Source organism: Talpa europaea (genome assembly GCF_964194135.1).
Source record: "Talpa europaea genome assembly, chromosome: 5".
In the NCBI taxonomy this organism is placed as follows: domain Eukaryota; kingdom Metazoa; phylum Chordata; class Mammalia; order Eulipotyphla; family Talpidae; genus Talpa; species Talpa europaea.
In genome coordinates this window covers 123,064,534-123,087,985 of record NC_140071.1, presented here as the reverse complement: position 1 = coordinate 123,087,985, position 23,452 = coordinate 123,064,534, and the positions used below count along the sequence as shown (strand labels likewise).

Genomic DNA, 23,452 nt, shown 5'->3' with positions numbered 1-23,452 from the left:
AGGACTGGCACAGCAGCTGGAGAAGCCAGTCGATGCACCATTTCACGTAGAACGTCTGTAAATCTGTGTCCCATGATGGAGGGACAGAGCCCGCCTGCCATCTGCCGCTGTCCCCAAGAGTTGTTTGGTTTCTCCATCTGTGGGATGTTATGTCAGAAGCTTGGGCTTCGTGCAGGTCTCTTGTCTTTGAAAAGGTTTGAGTTTGGGATTCAGTACATGCAGTGCCTGCACCATTTTCCTACCTTTTTATAAGATCTGTGTAAGTCAATTCATAATAACCACTATAGCTTCAAAACATATGCACTTTGCACCTGCTTAAGTTAGATGTTTCTTGTAGTTCCAGTTTCTTGTAGACCAGAAAAACTGGAGAAAAATAAGTGAAAGACATTTAAAATTTTCAGAATTTTCAAAGGCGTATTGTCTTTTTTTTTTTTTTTTTTTAAAAAAAACAACAACACTGAATGCTTCGTCTAAAGGTGCTTCAATGTTTAGTTGTGTGCCTCTACCTTGCTCTCTTCCTGTAAACTGCCTTTGTTCTTCTGGTAACCAAACCATGATGCAGTTTTACATAGAGGCATGTATAGTAACTCTCTCTGCTGATTTCTACTTGCCAGTTGGCTTTGGCAATTGTCTGCCTTTCCTGAAGCTCATGTACAGCAACAGGTATTGTTTTTAAGCTAATTGGCAATTCCAGGGGTTCTTAGCAAGGACCCTAACACCAGTTTGTTGTGTTTTTGCTTTGCCCTCTGTGTGTTGATGTTCCTCCCTTCCCAGCTTGTATCATTAAGATAGGGGGGAAGTTCTGTGTTGTCCTGTTCACCTCTGAATGAGCCACCCAGTTTTAAGACTCAGTTAATTCGTTAATTCACTTTTGTTTTTTTGCATTTTTTGGTTTTTTTTTGGGGGGGACCCTCGCCGGCGGCCTGGGAACAAACCAGTGCTACAGAGGCTGCAGGCATCCTCACAGCCCAGCACTCAACCACTGCGCCGCCAGGGGAGGCCCATCGTTAATTCACTTTTAAACCTGTCTCTTCTCTCATTTCCAAACCTTTTTCCGCCTTTGTGCCATTAAATGTTTTTTCCTTCTTCTGATTTTCTTTGTTCTGAGTAAGTCTAATTTGTTCTAACAGGAAATTGATAATTTTGAAGTAATTTATAACTGCTAGAAAGGGGAACCAAACATATATGGTAGATGGAAAATTTGGACCTAAATGCAAACTCATTTTTGTGGAAGCAGGATCGTATCTTCATAATGTAGCCATAGATTAGCCCAGTGGGGAAACATTTAATGTTTTTTTTTAATATGCAAATACGAGTGCCTTTAATACAGAAGAGACTGTACCTCCCAAAGCAAGCAGTACTGGCATCTGGGCATCAGTATCGTGAGGGTTCCAAATGTCCCATAACCCAGAAGCTCATACCTCCCCTGATGTGGAGGGGGTCACCCAGACTGGACACCCTCGTGGGCTCTGAGAATTGGGTTTTTCAGAGTAGCAGCCACTTCATGGATCAATCAGATGAAGCTTTGAGATTCCCCAGTAAATTCCTGCTCCCATTTTCTACCACCAGCTAGTTTAACCTTGTGGATTTCATTACTTTCTTGTTCCTCCTAAAAATCCCCATGTTCTTCAAAAATGTGTTGCGGCTTGATCTATAGAGACGTAGAATTATAACTTTGACAATAAACGCTGGCTGCCAGACCTCAAAGGTGCACAAAAGCCAGCGTGTACACACCCAGGATGGCTTCTCAGTCACAGGTGACACCGCATGTGCTTCTCAGACTAAAATGACTGTGTTGAGTAGCTGTCAGGGGAGTCATTTTCACAAGAGAGAAAAAGTGAGTGCATCCTTTGATCTTATGGAAAAGGATTTGATTTGGCAAAAACCTGTAAATTAAGTTGGAGGGTGCTACCTTGTCACTAGTGGACATATTTCTGGTAATCACAGAGCTGGTCCAAAAGTTAATAATATTGAATAAATGCCACTTGCTGAGTATTTGCCAATACAGCCCTATCTTCTTGCATGAGTTACTCCATTTCTTCTACAACAACTTGTTTGAAGTAATAGCCATGTTAGTGATAAGGAAATGGGGGGCAGAACCCAGGTAGTTTGCTAGTGAGTGGGGGAGCCAGTATGTTTGAGGTCCAGTGACATTGTCTTAATCATCATGTGTTTTGGGGGCTTAACAAAATGTAATGTTAAATAAGTACTGATTGACTAGCCTGGGTCCTTTTCCCAGTAGACAAATTTTTTCTTTTTTTGATATTGTGGAACATTTTAGGCATGTAGGAATGTTGAAAGAATTACACAGGTGAGCACTCATATACCTATCACCCAAATTCTATGGATTTTCAGATTTTGTTACATTTGCTTTACCATATCTCTGTCCATCTATTATTCCACCTTATTATTTGATGTTTTTCAAAAAAAGTTTTTGATACTGATATTTTATGCATTGAAAATTATGTAATATTCATTGGTGAATGAGGATTTCATTTTTTAAAGATTTATTTTCATTATGCATTCAAGAACTGGGGTACAGGCCAGAGGTGTAGGGGGTGAGAGGATTCACCAGACAGAGTGGGGAGCAGAACAGACAGATCTACTGAAATACTCTGCTGAGGGGAGCAGCAGATAAGGCAGGAGAGGTCTGATGTGCCACCTGGTTGGGGATCAAACTCATGCTGCAGTGGCTGCCGATAGTTTGATAGTGCTGAGACTTTACCCACTGCACTACCAGGAAGGCCCCGGATTTCATTATTTCAGAGAAGATGTTTGATCAGCAACTAGCTGAATTAAAAAAAAAAAATCACTTTCTCTCAATAGGAATTAGGAGAAGACAAATAAGACCATTTACACTCATGAGACTGACAGAAATGTAAAAATCTGACAATACCATGTAAAGGTGAATGCTCATGTGCTGTTCCTGGGAATAGGAATAGGCACCATTTAGGGGAGAGAAATTTGACATGATCTGGTATAGCTGAAGACACATAGACTGACCAGCAAGGACATGCCTAGTCACTTACCTTGCAATACTTCTGTATGGTGGTAAGGAGATGTTTTGTCCAAGAAAGGGCGATCACTGCAACTTTCTTTATAAAAGAAAAAGGGGAATTGATGATTAACAATAGGAACATGCATGCATTGTCTTATAATCATACTTCTGATGTATGATTATAGTGAACCAAAGAATATTTGTCAATGTGGGGTAAATACCAAACATCATTGAAAGAGAAGGCTAATGAGAGGAGGAAATGTACAGTATTACACGTTTAAAAGTTTCAGCTATAGGTAAACCAACACAGGTTTTATAGACGCATGCACATATATGTGCATAAAATATGAGTTGATGAATGCCAAATTCAGGAGAGAGATTATTACAGAAGAGCTACATCTGCAGAGGAGAGTGATGACCAGGAAGCCTCAAAGATGGCTGAGAATCATGATACCTGACACTTACTGTCAGGTATAAGTACTTTATAACATGTTGATTCATTGAGATTTTATAGCTATTCTATGAGAAAAGTTTGCTTGGTGTTACTGGTCTGCTGGCTGGAGAGGAGCAGGTAATAACCTGTCCGAGACCGCATACTAGGTGCAGGAAAGAGGCATTTTACCTGGGCCAGGGCCTTGTGCTCCAGGGCCCATGCTTCTCCCAAGTTCTCCACACCTGGCAGGGCGTGAACTTGGCCAGAGCTGGGTCGTGGTGCAATGGCTTTTCTCGTAGTAGTCTGCACTGTTCTGTGTGTTTGAAATATGTAACAGCAGTGAAGAATAGTCTGTGTTTAGAGTAATGGAGAATATGCTGATCTCTGTGTTTTTCTAATAAAAGTCATTGGCTAGCAGGAAGCAATCAGATAAGAATTCAAATAATTAAGAAGTAACTTAATTTAGAGGATTTACATAGCTCTTTTGTTTTAAATATACCTCTTTGCTAGTAAGTAACATTATCTTCATTTCCTGGAGGGCAAGCAAACTCCATTATGTTTTTCAGTTTCATACTGTGGTCAGTTAAGGGAGGGAAGTGTGGGTAGAGAGGAACATGGAAGGGTGCAGGGAACAGTAAATGGGAGAAAGGAAAAAGTCGAGAACACAGTTCTATAGAAAGAGACGAAGGGGTTAGGATAGGCAGAGAATTGATGCTTCAGTGCATAAATGTTTTATGTCTCACTCTCTGAAATCCCCCAAAGGTAAGTATTTAGTTTTTGTTGCAGTTAGTCATAGCTACCCTTATGCCAGAAGGCATGCTCAATGCTGCTCATGTTTTGCTCTCACAACCCTGCATTAGTAGATCAGATCTTGAGGTTAGTCTCAGCTTACAGAAGAGGAAATTGTGACTCAGAAAATAACTTGCACAAGGTGTCACAGTCAGTGAATGACAGATCTCTGATCCGAGTGCAGACGCTTAGCTGGAACCTCTCTTGTTCCCTGATCTGGTTTCCAAGCACATTTCCTTACTTTGTTTGGAGTAGGCAAAGTAACTTTTTGGGGAAAAATTACTCCCCAGAGTTGTAGTCATGTGAGCAGAGAGCAGAAGACATGAAGTCACCACAGAATCGGAATAATGATCTGGAATCAAAAAGATACATTCTAGAGAATTTTCTTTCTTTTAAAAAGAACAGACAGTGGTCTCACTCATAGCAGGAATCTAGAAAACTTAAATAAGGGACCAGGAAAATGAATAACTATAAGAAAGTGAAAATCAAAATCAACAAAAAACTATGAACCAGAGACACTCTGTGGGGGGTGGGGGGCAGGGAGGGGAGGGATTGGGGTCAAAATAAGGAGGTTGCAATTGTATGGGGAATATAAAAATAAAATTTATTTAAAAAAATAAAATAAAATGTTCAATGAAAAAAATAAAATAAAAAAAATAAAAAGAACAGACAGAAGGAAACTTGATTTTTCTTTGTTTCATTTTTTAGACACCACAGATTGCAGCAGAGAATATTGGAAGTGAATTACCATCAAGTGCCACCCGATTTAGGCTAGATATGCTGAAAAACAAAGCAAAGAGATCTTTAACTGAGTCTTTAGAAAGCATTTTGTCCCGGGTAAGTGAAATTTTGTTTAAAGATCTTTCTGAGAGAATTTTGCAGCACCCTTAGTGGTAATTAATATAGACCCTTTACAACCAAGGTTAGGGGTGACTGCCTTTGCAAGCTCCCCAAACCCACAGAGTATTGGCAGATGTCAGATCTGGCAAGTTCTGCCAACTCTGACTCAGGAGTTGCTGAGGATGCCTCCTTCAGCGTTTGCTTTTCTTCAGAGATGACTTGTCTCTTCCTCCTGCCTATGATCCCTGCCACAGAACTAATCCACAAGGTGTTTTGAAACATTTAGGTTGGTGTGTTACTAAAAAAGAAATGACAGAATTGTTTTTTTGTCTTATATACACATGTGCTCCGCAGCCTTTCTCGGTAGATGTATTTTCCCCGAGCTTATTTATTTACATAGAGGGAGCTGCTTCTAACTGATGTCTTTGCAGACCTCTCAGAGGTCATAACTCCACTGCCTTTTCTTTACATAGGGTAATAAAGCCAGAGGCCTGCAGGAACAAGCTGCCAGCATGGACCTGGACACCTCCATGTGTAGCACATCAAGTAACACTAGCAAAGTAAGCACATTTTCCTTTGTATGACACCCTGAAGAAACAAGCACATGGGTTCTGTGCCTCTCTCAGGTACATTGCCTCTCAGTAACAAAGAGCCTGGTATCTCCAGTCCTGAGGAGCTCGGTGATTTCAGACTCTCTGCTGCCCTGGAGGCTGGTCATGCAGTTACACAGTACATAAAAGATGGCATAGCAGGGCCTCCCTGGTGGTGCAGTGGTTGAGCGCTGGGCTGTGAAGCTGCCCGCAGCCTCTGCAGCGCCGGTTCAATCCCCGGCCGCCAGTGAGGGTCCCACATGGCGCGCAGACCTCTCCTGCCGCCCGCTGCTCCCCTCAGCAGTGTTCTTTGTTGGTCTGCCTGTTCTGTTCCCTGCTCTGTCTCTAGTGAATTCTCTCACCCTCCTGCACTTCTGACTGTACCCAGTGCTTGTATAAAAAAATAAATAATTCTTTACCCAAAAATGGCATAACAAAGCAGGTGGCCATTCCACCAGCATAAAAACCACTTTAGACCACCAGGATCTGATGTATTTCATGGAGAACAATGGCTTTCTTTTCCAAGTAGATTTGACAACATTAAAAGTAATTAAAATTAGAAAACCTCAAGCAATGGGTTGGTGAATTCCAAGAAGTCTGCAACTTAAATTCCAGGAACTTTATCCACTAACAGCCTTTATGGTTATAATTAAGCATCAGGGTTTTTACAAATAAGCATCTAAGTTCACTCCTTGGGTCCACAGCAAGCAGGGCATTGTGATAATGAGCAAGTCAGTGGTTCTTTTTGGTAACAAGCTGGTGTCTAGGTCCTTGTTTAATTTTGTGCTTTCTAGATATTTAAGAATATTTAGATTTGGTTACTTCAGTGTTTTAAAAAAACCAAAAGTGGGTTTAGGGTTTTGTGTCGGGAAGGCTGGCTTTTTTCTATTGCCACATTCCTCTCAGACTTCCTTACCATGCACACCTCACATTCAGAATTAAAATGTCACAAGACAATATTTACTGTAAACAACGTGATCCATATTATTTTCTATTTTGTTTTATTATTTTTTAAAGATTTATCCATTTATGCATGCAAGAGCTGGGATGTAGGCCAGAGGTGTTGGGGGGGTGGTGAGAAGATTCACCAGAGACAGAGTAGAAAGTATAACAGGTGGATTGATTGAAATACATTGCTGAGGGGAGCAGTGGGCGAGACAGGAGAGGTCTGCTGCACCATGTGGGTCAACTCCCTGGCTGGGGATCGAACTCTTGCTGCAGTAGCTGCGGATAGCTTCACAATGCTGATGCTTAACCCCTTACGCCACCAGGGAGGCCCCCTCTATTCTGTTTCATTTAAAGAATGTTCATGATGAACCATTGAATTGATGCCACTACCAATTAATGAGTTAAAGTTTCTAATTTGAGAAAGTCTGCCTTAGCTGAGTTCATCTCAAACTGCGTTTTTAATGGGGCTCTGATTAAAATGAAGGTTCTAATTCAGGAGGCTTGAAATCAGAAATGTTGAAAATGACTGGAAAGCTCCATGATGATGTTGATGCTGCTGCCTGTGGAGCCACTTTGAGGAGTGAGACCCTGGACATCTGTCTTCTGAATGTGATTTTGAGGTTAAAATCTGTGGTGCATAGTATCATCACCACCCACAGTTCTTTTCAAGTTTGAAACGTTAAGCATTATCTGCTATATACAGATGACTAAGACAGGGAACTTGTATTGTAGAAGAGAGACCACAGAGACACAGGTAGCATGAGCATTCAGTAGAGTCTCATCAGAACCCCGGCGGCCCTGAATTAAAGACAGTGGTGACTTAGTGGCCACAGGAGCAAGGGAAGGGGAGAGGTATTTTTGGTCCATGGAGCCAGAGAAAGATTGGGCAGAATCAGGCTGTGATTCTCTGAATTAAATCTTAAAGGATGTAGAAATGGTTACCTATAAAAATAGTCAGGAAGGAAGGCATTCCAGAACCATCAGGACAAATGAAGATGCAGTGAAGCAGCTTGCATCACTCAAGTGACTCTTCTGGTGTTTTTACTTCTTCCCCACAGATCTAGGAATATACACATAGCTTGAATTTCTAGAGCAATTCTAAGAGAAATGCATCTTTTTAGAAATCACCTTTGTGGATAATATATGTGAGGATCTTTATGTGCACTCTTTATATTGTTTTTGCATCCTGAGATTGAAGAACTGTTGTCAAGGTATGCTATTTTATGTAGCTGGACTTCTTCCAAGATATTGATCATCTGGGAGTTGCCAAGAAACTTGGCATCTACAACATCCCTCCTGGTTTAAAATTAATTGCTGGCTAGCTCTTTGACATAGTTTGAAGGGACGTTAATATGAATTAGGTTAAATGGGTTTTTGTGATAGTTTGCTGTGATGTATTTTCTTAGGCAAATTTTTAATCCTTAAAAGAATCTTTGGAATGATCACGTTCTGAAGAATGAAAGCTTTCAGTTATGCTGAGAATAATTAACATTTTTTAGTGTGATGGGAATTAAACTTTTCCTACCTCATTCCTACAAAATTAAATGTGTACAACCTATTCCTTCAATAAACATAAATTTAACTTCCATAATTAAATTTCTTAATGTCATAGACATTAAACCATGTATCAGATGAAAAGGTAAAATTCAGATATTTAGATTCTCCAGTCCACTATTAGATGCATTCATTCCCTTTTGCACTTTTTGTGTTGATTTGTTTGCTCCTAGCAACTCCGGGTAGGGGCAAGCTGGTATACTTCCTCCTATTTTTATGTTTTTCAATTTGAGAAAAATGGGCACCAACCAATCCTGGGGACAGTGCTAAGCATCAGTTTACCTGAATGGCAGCAGTACATCCTTTTCAAGAGAGGACATCTTGAAAAAGGCTACATTATTGAAATCTGGTCATGATTCACAACAAATGTTTGCGTATCCACTCAGTAAATTCACAGAGTACATAATAAAGCAATAACTTACATTGCACAACATCATTCAGTTGTATTATTTTGCTTAATTCTTGAAATCCATGAGATGAATTGTCACTGTACCCTTTCGTAGACGAGGAAATTGAGGTACGAGAATAAGTTCAGTGAATCGAATCACCTCAAAAAGTGCCTAAAGAGAGGCTTGCCATATTCTAAGAATAATGTAGGATGTGGTTTCCAACCTTAAGATTGCCAAGTTAAATCTCAACATCGTATTAGATTCAGAAAGCCTTAAAATGTGTATGTAACATGTATAGACGGTCCCACGTGAAGGAAGCAGGTAACTTTTTGATTTCTTTAAACAGTGCTCTGGACAAGCTGTGTGAGCTGCATTGTGCTTATAAGCAGTAGAGATGAATTCTGTTTTAGAGAAAGGGAGTGATTTACAGCTTTGCTTAGAACAGTTTTATTATGGCTCATGTCCTTCAGCTTGCATTTGGGCAGTTTCTGTTTTTCCGGCAAACTAGCATTTTGTCTCTGACAAGCAAGACTTTCATTCCCAGAAGGTCCATGGCCTTCATTTCCTTGCATTTTCGGTGGCCTGTCTATGGCGTTATAATCAAAAGATGTGCTTATACATTGAAATGTTTCCCTGCCCTGAGATTAGGGATTTGTGAATCCACTGATGCCTCATGACAGGTCTGATTTGTTGTCTGCTTGCTGCCAGGAGCCATGTGTGTGCGAGAAGGAAGCCCTGCCTGCCTCCGAGAGCTCCTTCAGACTCCTGGGCTCCTCGGACGACCTGTCCAGTGACTCGGAGAGCCACCCTGCTGAGGAGTCCAGCCTGCTCTCGCCTCAGCTGGGCTTCCGGAGGCGTGCCAACACCCTGAGCCACTTCCCCGTGGACGGCCAGGAGCCCCTGGCGCCAGCCGAGAGCCCTCCTGGGGTTTCCCAGAGGAAACTTATGAGGTATCACTCAGTGAGCACAGAGACGCCTCATGAACGAAAGTAAGAATTGTTTAAAATGTCAATTGGTTGTATAACTAACTGGGGACATCAGTTACTAACCAGGTGTGTGCCGCCCAGGTGTGTTTGTTGGGTGGAAGAGGAACCTGGGTTTTATGCTTGACTTAAAAGGCAGTAACTTGAAGCAGTGACAGGTTCTTCCCATTCGACTTCCTTGGGGAATATATTAGAGCTGCTTGTTCAACAAACAAGTACCGGTCTTGGGAGGACGCAGGTATGACTGAGTCCCTAAAGTATATAATAATCGCTCCTCAAACAGTATATGAGAGGCAGCACTGATTTTGGAACTTAATTTCTGGCTTTGAGAAAAAGTAATCGGGTGGGGAGGTAGTGAGTCTGCTCAGCTGAAGATCTGGAACGTTCCTGCACTGGGAAGGAAAGGCTGGGGTCTGTGTGGAGCAGTGTGAGGGGTGTGCCAGATCCAGGGGGCCAGCTCTGGCTTCAGGTCCTAGTGCTGACCTGAACTGGTGGGCACCTCAGCCCATTTGCTTATGACAAAGTTTGTATGACAGACTTGAAATGGGTATTTTCTAAAATCTCGTTCAATGTGAGAATTCTAGATGCTCCTAACAAGATCACTAATTTAAATATTTGGCTTCATTGTGCTCACTGGTTACGGAGGTGAGTGAACAATGTAGGTCTCTCCTCCTGGGAGCCCCTGGCAATTGTTGGAGGCTATAAATGGACACAGCTATCTTTAAAAATGAAAATATCTAAGATCCCTCATTTTGTGAATATGAAGTAGGGTTACACCTGTGTACATTCGCTGCCTCCTTCTGACTGATGATAACAGAGGCCACAGAGCCTAAGTGTACTGACAGGTCACCCACGGATCATGGGGAGTCCAGAGGTGACATTGTTAACATCCTCCAACAACGTGTTGGAGCCCCTGAACTTTGTTTTCAGTTATTCATTGAAAATAGTTAATGATGGTTCGTTGGCATTTGCCTGGAGAATTGATCCCCAAAGGAGGGCATAGTTCAGAAGCTAACATGAACAGATAAGACATTTCAGAGACAAACCTAGTTGGAAGCTTGGAGGTTCTTGTGATATCTCTTAACACACCTACTTCTGTTCTACCTCTCCCACTACATCCCGCCCCTCTGTTTCTGGCATTTTCAGTGATCATGGAAACATTACTGTCTGGAGATTCCTAGTTCTCTTGCTAAGCCTGCTGGTTCCCACAAGCCAGAGTTGTGGGAAATTGCTGCCCTAACAATGCCTCTCCCTTCTCCCCTAAGAATGCAGCTTCCTACGGATTGCATTGGATATAGGTGATGAAAGCCGCAGAGAAATGTCTCTCCCTGTCTCCCGCCCTCTCTCCCCAGCACACCTATTTTGTTTTCCGTCCGCCTCTGTGAACTTTTTTCTCTTTTACGTACAGGAAATGAGACATTGAAATTCAAGGCAGGTTATTGTTCATTTTGAAGAGAGAGATATTTTTAAAACTCTGGGTTTTGTTTTGTTTTCCTTTGCTTTTATTCTGCTTAAAATTTTTTCCTTTCAGTTCCTAAAAAGGGCATAGAGGAAAAAGTCCTGTGGGGCCGGGGGATGTGGGAAATGCAAAAGGATGGTCTTTTGTAATTTTTTTTTTTTTTAAACCAATGGCTACCTTGGCTGGAGAAAGAGCTGGGATGCAGAAGAGAGTGAAAGTAACCCCTCCCCAACCCCAGCTGTGCTGCTGGTAGTAAATACTGAGACACCAGTAGACACCAGTGTCCATGCCATTCTCTTCTGCTTCCTCCACGTTGACCCCCAGCAGCCCTCCTCGCTCCCCTCTAACCCCTCATGCTTTCTCTCTAATTGCTATTTAGTGTGAACCATCCACCAGTGAGCGAGGCTAAAAGTTGCTCAGGTCAGTCTTCAGCTCCTGCTCCTCCATCTCGTCTTAACCCCTCTGCATCCTCGCCAAATTTTTTTAAGTACCTAAAACATAACTCCAGTGGAGAACAGAGTGGGAATACTGTGCCAAAGAGGTGAGCGCACGCGCATGGCAAGTTCAGTGTTGTTTGTCTTGCTGGGAAGTTCACGCAGGATGTGCTGAATGAATGGAGGGAAGGTCCATTCGAGAACCTGGAGTCACCACGTGCGTTAGTGTGTGTGTGTCTGTATTTTGTCTCTTTTTGGTTCTGTTGTTTTCAGGCTATCACTGGCTTGATTTTGCTACTGATAACTTTGTCAGAATTAGTATGAAAACAGGTCTTGATGGCAAGCTGTTTTTTATGTACTTTCGTATTTTCCTGCACTAGCATGTGGACACGTGCGTAGGCTAACCACTGTGTTTGATCAGAGACACTGCAACTTGTGCCCTATGTAGAAGTGCCCTCATTCATTCAGGAAAACCACTTTTTCCAGTTTAAAAGAGTCACTTTGAAAGATGGACTGACTTTTTGCATTTTTTTCCCCTGGTAAAAATGCTGCGCATGAGGTCTGTCCTCTCACACATTTTCAGGTTGCACAACACAGTATTGTCAACTACAGGCACTGCGTTATATGGTTGATTGCTAGAATTAATTCATCTTGCATGGCTGAATGGACTGATGTTTATTCATTCATTCATTGATTTCTTTCATTTGAAGTAGAATTTGACTGAAATGAAATTTAAATCTCATTTGCAAACTTTTTAATTTCTTGCCTGGTTTAACTTTCTTAGTTTTAGAACAAAAAATGTTTCTTTTATTTTGATGTTTATATTTTACACTTTGTGTGTTTGTATTTCTTTATCCTAAACTCTTTTTTCAACCAAACTCTCAGCATCTCCTACCGTAATGCCCTGCGGAAAAAACTTCATTCTTCTTCCTCTGTGCCAAATTTTCTAAAATTTCTGGCTCCTGTAGATGAAAATAACACCTCTGACTTTATGAACACAAAAAGGTAGGGTTCACTTTAGATATATCAAGCCTGGGTAGAAGTGTTGAATTATTGTTGGATATACAAGGGGTTTTAGCTGTTCTTTTGCCATTTAAAAAATTGTTTTTGCTAAATCCTATTGTATGATCTTTCTTACACATTTTCCTCTCTGGGTGTGATTTTAAAAAGGAAATGCCTACCAGTTCTCTGATTTTGATTAGGGTTAGTTTATTACTATCTTGTGACCTTCAGAAGATTAAAGAAAGTCTTAGCCAGTTTTCTCAGTGATAGTGGTATTTCTGGGTCATGAGCTGACCACTCGTTGGATATCTGATCTGTAAGTTCAGGTGATTGCTTATTGCGGGTATGTATTCAGGTATAAATTGCAAGGACATCCTCAAGTTATCCCATCAGTGGGTAGAAAATGAATGGATTAGATTATATTTATTTAGATTGATGGATAGCTTTTGTAGTTTTAAAACTGCAAATGCTGCAACAGTCATTGTCCTCCAGTGACCACATAATTATTGCCGTGATGGTTCTGGGTAATTTAACTTTTTTTCTTTTTTCTTTTAAAGATTTACTTATTTTTATACAAGAACGGGGGTATAGGTCAGAGGCACCGGAGGGTGAGAGGATTCATCAGAGACAGTGGGAAGCAGAACAGGCAGACTGAGTGAAATACACTGCTGAGGAGAGCAGAGGACCAGACAGGAGAGGTCTGCCGCACCATGTGGGTACTCTCTGGCTGGCCAGGAATCGAACTGGCACTGTGGAGGCTGCAGACAGCTTCACAGCGCTGCGCTCAACCCGCTGCGCCACCAGGGAGGCACTTTTTTAAAAAAATTTTTTTGGTGGCAGTCCATGACCTAGGAGGAAATATTCCCACACACAGAATAGGAAAGGTTGAGGCCCCAGTGATAGTGTCCCCTGTGGACAGTTTCTCTTCAATCAGGTGGTGCCTGGAGAGGCCCACTTGGAAACTAATGCTGTGTGAAGCATGTTTCTTAGTATGTTTTACAATAGAAGTAAACGGGGGGACGCATGTAACTGGATCTCTGCATGAAGGGCATCATGAGAGAAAGCAGGCCTTCAGGAGCGTGTCCTCAATGTGAGCTTGATTTGCCTTCCACAACTATCTCACTGTTTGCTTTATGCAAAGATGATGTCTATAGTTTAGTGTTTTGTCAAAAACTGATATACCCCTGTATGTCTCCCCACCAGTCACAAACCCATTCTCTTGTAATTTTAGGGATTTCAAATCCGAAGCCAGCCACCTGGCCGATGGTGGCGGGAGCCCTGTGAGGACTCGAAGGCCCTCGTGGAGGCAGCGGATATTCCTCCGAGTAGCCACGCCACAGAAGGCAAGCGATTCCCCCAGCAGACATGAAGGTAAGGCCTCAAGTACAGTGGATAGACTGGGGTGGGGGTGCGTTTTCCTTGTAACAAAAGTTTATTTGGTGGAGGAAGTGGTGAAATGGGTAGGGACTCGAGGAGATGCCAGCACCATGGCCTCAGGATGCCACACCCTGGGGAGACCTGCAGAGGAACTCGGCAGGGCAGTCCTTGTGCTGACAGCGGCGCCCTGGCAGCTCTCCACCCTCCGTGACTGCAGGTGTTTATTCTCACAGAGCTTTTCCTTTGCAAAACAGCAGTGGCAGCTCTTTCTGCCCACTTGTGTTGGTGCAAGTGTGTTCTCTTCCATTTCCTAATAAACCTGTCCTTTTATAATATAAAAAATTAAGAAAATGGTGTCCCTACTAAGCTTTTGTGGCTCTTCATTCACTCTTCCCATGGGAATGTTTAGGGGTTCAGCCTGTTGCTCTCCCTTTTCACTGTCTGGACTCCCTGCCTGTGGTCTCAGTGCAGGCTATGTGGCATGGTTCTCGAAGTACCCCAAGCCCAGTGCATCGGCCACACTTGCGGTTGCCCTGCCTCCTCATTTCTCCGCCCAGAGAAATGCAGAGTGTGCTGAAGTCTCCCTCGAGGCCTTCCTGTGTCGCTATAATTTAAGAAAAGAGTTCAAGTACAGTTCTCTCTTTTTTTTTTAACTTTTTTTTTTTTAATTTAAGATTTATTTGTTTGTGCATACAAGAGCTGGGGTACAGGCCAGAGATGCGGGGCTGAGAGGATTCACCAGAGACAGAGTGGGGAACAGAACAGGCCGATTGACCAAAGACACTGCTGAGGGGAGCAGCGGGCAAATCAGGAGAGGTCTGCTGTGCGGTGTGGGTTGCCCCCTGGTGGGCCGAGGATTGAACTCATGCTGCAGAGGCTGCAAATTGCTTCTTATCCCCTTGCACCACCAGGGAGGCCCAAGTGCAGTTCTCTTGACTTAAGATTTTACTCTGACCAAGGAATGTCAATTGTGAACACCAGATGTTTTCTTTTTTTTTTTTTTAAGATTTATTTATTTATGCATACAAGAACTAGGCACAGGCCAGAGGTGTGGGAGGTGAGAGGATTCACCAGAGACAGAGTTGGGAGCAGAGCAGGCATATCTATTGAAATGCACTGCTGAGGGGAGCAGCAGGTGAGACAGGAGAGGTCTGCTGTGCCATGTGGGTAGCTCCCTGGCTGGGGATTGAACTCATGCTGCAGTGGCTGAGGATAGCTTCATAGGTTGCATCTTAATCCCTTGAGCCACCAGGAAGGCCCAGATGTTGTTTTCTTAATATTCCTTAATCAGAAGACATTTTCCCCTTAAAAAAAAAAAAAGAAAACAGTAGAACACCAGAGAGTACTCGAGCTCCTCAGGCCGCATGTGGTGTGTGTTCACAGTCCACATTGGCACGCTCTGCGAGTCTCTCAGGAAGCCGACGGTGTAATCTGAGTTTTCAGTGAAGGTTCAGGAACCTGCTTTGGGGGAAGGAAGCCTTGGAGGGCCTCTCACCTTCACCCCTCTCCATTAGCTCTCCTCTGGGCCTCCACTCCTGCCTGTCCCTTCCGTTTCCCTCCGTCTGTCCTCCCACTTTCTTAATTCCTCCCGCTCTTCTTCGTACCCCTCTCTCCTCCAGAATTCTCCTTAATATTTAATTTGAAAAACGAATCTTCTGCCCAACTAGACAAGAGTCTGCCTTGGGCTCAGCTAGTTTTGTGACGTAAATCATTCACCTTCGTTTACTCTTAGCTCCTTTTGTTGTTCCTTCAGTCTAACAAGGGTTAGAGTCATGTTGGCTCCAACTCCCCTGTGGAATTACACTAAATTATAAAAGAGAAAGTACTTTGCAAACCTAAAGACATATCAGATGAAAAGTGTAACATTGTTTTTGGTGTTGATTTTGGCCCTTAGTGTTAAGCTCCCTTTGCACCCTGGCTCCCCAGCAGGCGCCACAGAAGGGAACATTAGAGAGGCTGGGTCTGTAAATTTGGTGAGATTTTTAAAGAATTTCAGTAAATTGTGTTGTTTTAACTTGTATCCATTTAGAAAGTTTTGTTTTAAAGGTTTTATTTTCATGTTTGTCCTACAGCCAGATAGTGACCCATCTTGATCTTCTTTTAAACGTTTGAGCTGATGGGTCTGCTGGGGTGGTGACTGTGGAAAGGCTTATAAAACACACCACTTGGGGTGTGTCCTGCGCCAGCTCGGAGCTCTGGCCTCTATGGACACTCTGGGCATCTCTGCAGGCCCTGGCCACCACTGACCTTCCTAACGGGCGCTGCCATCTCCTGGTTGGGTGTCTGAGGAACCCGAGTGAGGTTAGTCAGTGCCGGAGAACCCCAAGATAAAACAGGTGAGCAGAATGCATGAGGGCAGCACGAGAGAGCGTGGTGTTGTGCGGAGCCCGAGGTGGAAGTGTTAGGAAGGGGAGGTTGCAACGCCGAGCACTCTGATCCCCATCCTCTGAACCCCTGGCAGTCTCTAGGCACTGAGAACAGAGCACTTGGTATCCGTCCACCTCCCCCACGGGAAAGGTTACTGAAAAGTGTACCCAAGAGGATCTGCCAAAAATCCACCTGGCATGGCCGCACATGTTGGCAAGGAAAGCAGAGAACTGACCTTTTGGTGCTTAGGGAAGGACTGCTGAGTTCATCTAGGGTAACCTTCTCTGACAGCAGGAGCAGAGGGACTGTATTCAAACCCCAGCTTCTCCCTCTGAGCATCAAACTGCAACAGCTGTCTGAATTTCCCACCCAAGATTGAGGGTTAACTATGCCTGTTGCCACACTGATTGAGGTAAGAGAACATTCTGTTTCTATCAGTGTTTTTTTTTTTTTAATGTTCAGAATGCAAAAGATGGGGAAGGGTATCAGTGAAGCCAGTGTTTTCACTGTGAAGTCCCCTCTGCCCCTCCACCTGGCGGCGCTGTGGGGCCACTGTGACACCAGCTCTTTCCTGTGAGGGGATGAGGGGAGCCCCTCTGTGATCTGCGCTGAGTGGCCAGGGCTTTGATTTCTCTCCCTGCCAGCAGGAGCGAGCGGGATGGCTGTGCCTCACTCCTGCCCTGCCACCGTGGAGAGGCCTGCGTGCTGCTGGGGTCCCTTCCTCTCAGGTCCTGGAGGGCCCTGTTAGGGGTGGGGAGGATGTAAGGTGGAGAAGGGACCAGGGATGTCCAGGAGGGGACTGAGCTATGATCTTTGGCTGAAACACCAGCAGAAGTGGAGTTTCAGGTTTAAAGGCAGTGCCGGGCTTGTGGTGACCATACCACGTCAGGGGCTGTTGAGGGGATTGACATGGGGTCAGTTTAAACTTTTCAGTGTATCATGTCTTTACAACACTTGGTGGCGTGGCTGGCCAGGACTAAGGGCCATGGAGGACTGTGTGGAACAGCCTGCCCCGCTGCAGAACAGCTCCAGATTCCCAGGGACTGTCTCAGCTGCAGCAAGTCCTGCCTCCTGGTTGTCCTGTCCTTCGGTTTCCTCTGGTCTCTGAAGCCACACAGACTACACTGGTGTCTGCTCCCTGCCAGTCTGAGGGCGGTTTTCATTCTGAGCCTTGGCGGGTGGGGGGTGTCTGCTGCTCAGAGGGTGGCTCAGAGATGAGACTGTGGATGAGGTACGCAGTGGCACCCACACAGGAGGGAGACTTTCGTACTTGGGAAGACTTGCGAGGCATTTTCAGTAAGAAACATAGGTGAGTCTTAAAGCAGAACACTTTAACCTGAACAGTGGCTTAAACGGAAAGCAAAAGGCTCCTGGTGGTGGCTTTAAGTTCATGGAGGCCACATCTGGCTGCTGCCCCAGAAGCCTCGGGGCAAAGCGTTTTGTCTTCCTTGTGTTCATGGCTTCTTTAGGTGGAGGGTCTGTGAGATGCTGCCTGTGAGAAGCACCATACTTGGTAACCTATAACCTTGGTGGGGTTGGTGCTACGGGTGCTACAGAAGCCGCCCCTGGCTGCTGAGGACTGGGCATGTCTAAGACATGGTCTGCAGGGCACGGCTGTGAGCAGACATGACTCTCCCTCCCCATCAAGGAGACTCCGTAGACTGTCCTCTGTGGGAGGGAGAGCTGTGCTGATGTCTGTGTCCAGCCCTGGCTCATTTTCAGGGCATTCCTGCTGACCATCCATGGGCTGACCGCAGAGAAAGGCACTGGGCTTCCTCAGATGCCCACATCAACACATGTGGATTAAGTGGCCTCCTCTAGACCACGGTCTAGAACAGAATCTGCACCCTAAGTTCTCTGTAGACCTTGATCAAGAAAAAGTTACAATCTAGAAAAGTCCAAGTGGGTCCAGAGGGCCTCCCATTTCCAGGGAGCTCCCCAGTCAGCATCAGCCAATGATGCTGGTCCACTTTGAGCAGCAGGAGCCTAGAACCAACACCAGTGGGAAATCCATTCCAGACCCACCCTCCCACCTTCTCCTCTCTGCCGCCCTGCATGTCTTGGGGTGACCCGTGGAGACACCCACGTGTCTCAAACCTCACAGAAAGTAGGGTCACCAGTGACTTGTTTCATTTCTGTGTAGCCTGGAGAAGCAGAGTTAGTTTGGTGAGGAAAATGCAGTGATAAAAACACGTGGTCATAGGGGTAGAGAAAAATCTGATAATGGGCCAAATGAAGCCAAACATATGGTACTCTGCCTCTCTCCTGCTGCTTGATTTTCCAGGGAAGCTTTGTCTCTGGGTGGCACCCAGGGGACAGAGTGTGCAGGTGCTTGTTTTCTTGAGCTATTTGTGAGGCCTGAAAAAAAAGGATGAAAATCAGCTTCTGCCTACATATTTGGTAGTAGAAATACTCCAGTGTTTCCTTCTAGGATAGCATACAAAAGATGATACTTTGTTGTTAAATAATTTTTCAGGCAACCACAGACTTTGGAATGGGGAAAGATCCTTTTTTTTTTTTTTTTTTAACCTCCATGTGGCAGGAAACAGTTTCAGTCTTGGCCAAATACCTTTCGTTTCAGCATTTCAGGTCACGTTGCATTTGTAGACTTCTCCAACAATAGGACCTTTCAGACATTACCTGTGTTGTTAAAGAAACTGCAGCTAATATAGATGAGAACGGTTTATTGATCTGAAACCCATTGTATAAGCAGAGCTGGGTGAAACTAAAGTTCAAAGGGTTTTGGTATTTGAGTAAAGCTGTGTCAATATTGCCCAATTTATGATAAGATTAAGTCTGTTGGATTAGATACTAGATGTAAATAGTAAGGCAAACTAAGGCATATAAGCTGGATCTTTATAATGACTTATTGTGAAAAATGTAGAAACTCTTGTGTGACTGATTTGCGTGTGTTGTGTGTAGCCAAATTTTCAAGAATATAGGTACCTTGAGGACATTTTAATGGCTGATGTGAGCCGGATAACTCCAAGTAGAAGTTTACTGGCAAATAGAAATGTCAGAGTGATAGCAATATGATCCTTTTGCTTGGATCAATGGATTTTTAGCTTTCACTCTGCACCAAAGCCACATGGTGACATTTTAATAATACAAGTCACCCCCCACCTTCTGTCCTGTGCCTCACGGAGTCAGCTGGGTGAGGAGAGACTATGATTCCTTTGTAAACTTCTCCTAAGGGATCCTGGTTGCTGCCAGGATTGAGACTTCTGATTTAGGCCCCAGAGGTGATTTGACAGCCGGCCACCACTTGATGGCAGTGTTGCTCCCTGTGTCGCCCTGGCCCTTCCACTTCCCATCCCAGGAAGGGGGGTGCTGGCTTGCTTTATTTTTGGTGTTTTTGTTCTCATTCTTCTTTTTGTTTCACTCTGTATCTTTCCTGCCATTTGCAACTTATTTGAGTGGAGAGTTTCCTTCTGAAATAGAGATGTTTCTCTTTCTCCTACAGGGCTTTAGGGAGCATGCACAGCAAGGAAATAAAAAATAGTCTCCGGTTGCCAGAGACACGTGGCCTTTTAAGATTGTTCTTAATTTACTTTCCATACAACTTGGCTTTTCTGTGTGAATGAAGGCCATGTTCAACATAAACTGCTGCAAGCCTGGGACCTGACTGTTCGTGGGTTTCTGTAGTGTGAAGCTACTAGATTTCCCCTCTTTCTTGACATGTCATCACACATGTTGGGGAAGCCGCAGTGAGAGCCAAGATTTTACAAACCCCAGGCTGCTGGTTTGCCTGTTAACAACAGTAAATCAGCATTGATTGAGCTTTTCCTGGTTAACCATCAGCATTTAGATAGTCATTTCCTACAATCATGCAGGGGGGCAGCTTAGGACTGTTGGTGATTGTACAGAAGCCCAGAGGGGCCCAATGCAGCTTGTGGGGAGGGGGATGGGTACAGCTGAGGCTGGGTACTGGGGGCCCTGGAGTCCACCCCATCTGGCCAGGACCTCCCCCTGGGTCTAATCTCAAAACCCAGGCCTCTGTGCCCCCAGGATTAGCGTTTCAATGTAGCTCTTGATTTGTCACCTTTGAACTTAAAATGTAGGCAATAAGGTGCCATTGACCTTTATAAAGTAAGGGGATGGTAAGAGTTTGAAATATTTTCAAAGGGGGTAGAATCTGTAGACAAATCTGAACATGAAGCGGTCTTAAAACCAAGGCAGGACTCCGGTGAGGCAAGCAGGCGCCCTGGGTGCAAAAGTTTAAGGAGACATTAAACATTTAGCGTCCTGTCCTGCAGGTTCTGCCCCTGCAGTGACAGGCTCCTTCTCTCTGCTTCCTTCCCCCACCCCACCCACCCCCTGTTTGTGAGCTGGGCCCCACAGTTTGCTTAAGTGACCCTGTTCATGCTGCGAGGGAGGTTAGGTCAGCTCTGAGGAGGGAGTCTGTGGCAGGAAGGGTTTGCTTTATTTTAAAAACAGCTTATACTTCATACACTGTACAACTCTTACACTTGCACGTCGTCTTGGCTTCTACCACTTAGTAGGAGGGCTCCCTGGGAGCCGAGGGTGGGCCTGGTTTTGGATCCCTGCTCACAGTGCCTGATCTGCCCATACACGGTTCAGTTTACCCATCTGTGCACAATCCAGTGTTTCTTCCCTTCTCCATAATCTCATTTAAAATATTTTTCTCCCCCTCCAAAAGAAACTTTTTTTTTTTAAAGATTTTATTTATTTTTATGCAAGAACTGGCGTACAGGTCAGATGCACGGGAGGGTGAAAGGATTCACCAGAGACAGAGTGGGGAACAGAACAGGCAGACTGACGAAATACACTGCTGAGGGGAGCAGCGGGCGAGGCAGGGCAGGAGAGGTCTGCTGCGCCATGTGGGACCCTCGCTGGCCAGCCGGGATGGAACCTGCGCTGCAGAGGAAGTGGACAGCTTCACAGCACGGCGCTCAACAGCCTGCGCTACCAGGGAGGCCCTCCAAAAGAAATGAGTAACTGTCACTTCTCATACTACGCACTACTCATACCCCCACCCACTTTGCAATCCTAGACAACCCCAATCTTTCTGTCTCTAGATTTGCCTGTTTGGGACATTTCTTGTAAATGGAACCCTGCAGTATGTGGCTCCTTTCACTTGGTGTAACGTGTTCGAGGCCCGTCACGCTGTGGTGTGTATCAGCGCTTCCTTCCTTGGGGTGTGTTCTACACCAGTGTGAGGTAGAATGTACTTTATGCGTTTCTCAGCTGATGGACCTCTGGGTTCTTTCCTGTTAGCTCACATGAATTGTGCTGCTAAGCGCATGTTTCTTTGTTGGGACATATGTGAAGAAAGCATTTTAAGGGTGAGCTGGGGGGTTTGAGTGGTCACCTTCTATTCTGACTGTTAGGATGGTTAGGCCAATTGGGCTGGGAGAGATTTGGGCCCTGGCACAAGGCTCCCTGGCTAGCCTGCTTGGCCTTTCTTCTGTTGCAGGCAGAGAGGGAGGGTGTAGGGGACTCTGGTGCTGTTTCCAGAGGTACATGGGAAGGGTGGTGGAAGAGCCTCTATTAGAGCTCCCACAGGTCTCCCCAACCCAGGGAAACAGTTAGGGAGGACTGCAGTTTAGTGGCAGTGGCCGGGGCTGCCTATTTTCCAGCTTTTCTCAAACTGAGGGTTCCCAGAGTCCCTAAGAGGACCTGTGGACACAGGTTGCTAGGCCTCGCCCTAAAGGTTCTGATTCTAGAGATTCTCATGGTGGAGCCTGAGAATTGCATTTCTATAGGTTCCCAAGTAGTACTGACATTGCAGATTTGGGGACCGCTTTGAGGCTCTCTGCGTCTCTCAGGTTGCTGATAAGCAAGCGTGCATCCTTCTCTGATCTAAACCAAGGAAGCCGTTAGTAAAACAGATAAAAGATTGAAGACGAGCAATGTGTTCTATGGCAGGATAAGAAACGGTGACCAAATCCTATTTTCTTTCTTTTTTTTTTTTTAATAGAGGCATGTTTTTTTTTTTTTTATTTGTTTGTTTGTTTGTTTTTTGTTTATACATGCACTGGGTACAGTCAGAAGCGCGGGAGGGTGAGAGAATTCACCAGAGCCAGAGCGGGGAGCAGAGCAGGCAGAAGGACTGAAGTACACTGCTGAGGGGAGCAGCGGGCGGCAGGAGAGGTCTGCGCGCCATGTGGGACCCTCCTCTGGTGGCCGGGGAGCAGCCGGGGATCGAACTGGCGCCGCAGTGGCTCTGCATGCAGCTTCGCAACCCAGCACTCAACCGCTGTGCCACCGGGGAGGCCCCCTATTTTCTTTGTAATAACACTAATCAAATGTTAATAATAGCCATTGGATTTACGCTTATCATTATTAGGCATTCAGTGTCTGTGGCTTTACATAGTTGCTGATGATTCTCACGTGGGCTCAAGGTGGTGGGCACCATACTGCCATTATTTTAGAGCTGAGGTTGGAAGGATTGAACAGTGTCCATCGCTCCCATTGCAGCTGGTGGGGCTCGGACCAACTCAATTCAACTTGCAATCCAGTCTCTTAATCATAGTAAGAACGGCTGACAGTTTTAGGAATAAATTATTAGGGGTTTTGACTGTTACTCAAGTTAGCATTTGTGTGATGGTAGGCGGTATATGGAAGAATAATTCTGACATTGAAATATTCTAGAACTCTTGCTAATTCAGCTCACATTCTGGTCATTATTAGTAAGCCTAAGTTCTAAAAAAAACAGACTTAGAATCTTCTTTGTTGAATCGCTTATGTTAATTTCATTGACTTCAGTAGAAGAATGTGTAGTTTCTAGTGGTGGCAAGTTGTTTATTCCCTCTGGACATGAGCTAGTGGCTCCTGAATTACAGCCTTTGGCATACTTGGTGAGCTCTATTTTGTAAAACCCTGAGATAAAAAACCCAGGGATGCATTAAACTGCTTTCTAGATGGATTTTTTCCAAGTAAATTTGTTTTATCACCTTCATATAAATAAAAATATTTGCAGAATGAATATTAACAAGATCTTAAACATCATTCACCAAAGTAGGAGCACTGTAATTATGGTCTTATATAATTCACAAAATAATTGGTAATGCCACGCTATGCATTTTATACTTGAGTGAATAATAGGTTTTCTGCAGAAAGTTGGAGTCATTTGGTTCATTTCCTGTCCAGGTGTGTAAGCTTGAGAACTTTTGATTAGGAGAGTTCTGTTGATGAGAGGTTATAATCTTACCTCAGCAGGTTTGGCTTTTGGTTTTTGTTTTTTACAGCATTGTCTTCCCCTGTGACTGAGGAGAAGTTGTGGTCCTTGTCTGCCCCGTTCCCTTTCTGGCACCAGTCTTATCTTC

At 44.4% G+C, this 23,452-nt stretch overlaps 1 protein-coding gene across 8 annotated transcripts in view; it reads left to right on the top strand.

Moving 5' to 3' along the window:
• The window catches only part of TBC1D1 (TBC1 domain family member 1), a gene marked incomplete at both ends in the record, with an annotated part of 185,311 nt that overhangs the window by 105,025 nt on the left and 56,834 nt on the right, over positions 1 to 23,452 (top strand). For 3 of the 8 annotated variants that reach the window (XM_084233761.1, XM_084233764.1, XM_084233760.1), the window contains 6 exons: positions 4,929 to 5,057; positions 5,534 to 5,620; positions 9,250 to 9,530; positions 11,363 to 11,524; positions 12,303 to 12,422; positions 13,651 to 13,790. In XM_084233761.1, coding sequence (XP_084089887.1) covers positions 4,929 to 5,057; positions 5,534 to 5,620; positions 9,250 to 9,530; positions 11,363 to 11,524; positions 12,303 to 12,422; positions 13,651 to 13,790 — 919 coding nt within the window. Of the gene's footprint in view, positions 1 to 4,928; positions 5,058 to 5,533; positions 5,621 to 9,207; positions 9,531 to 11,362; positions 11,525 to 12,302; positions 12,423 to 13,650; positions 13,791 to 23,452 lie in introns of all 8 variants that reach the window. The other 5 variants (XM_084233765.1, XM_084233763.1, XM_084233766.1 and 2 more) reach the window with 3 other exon arrangements.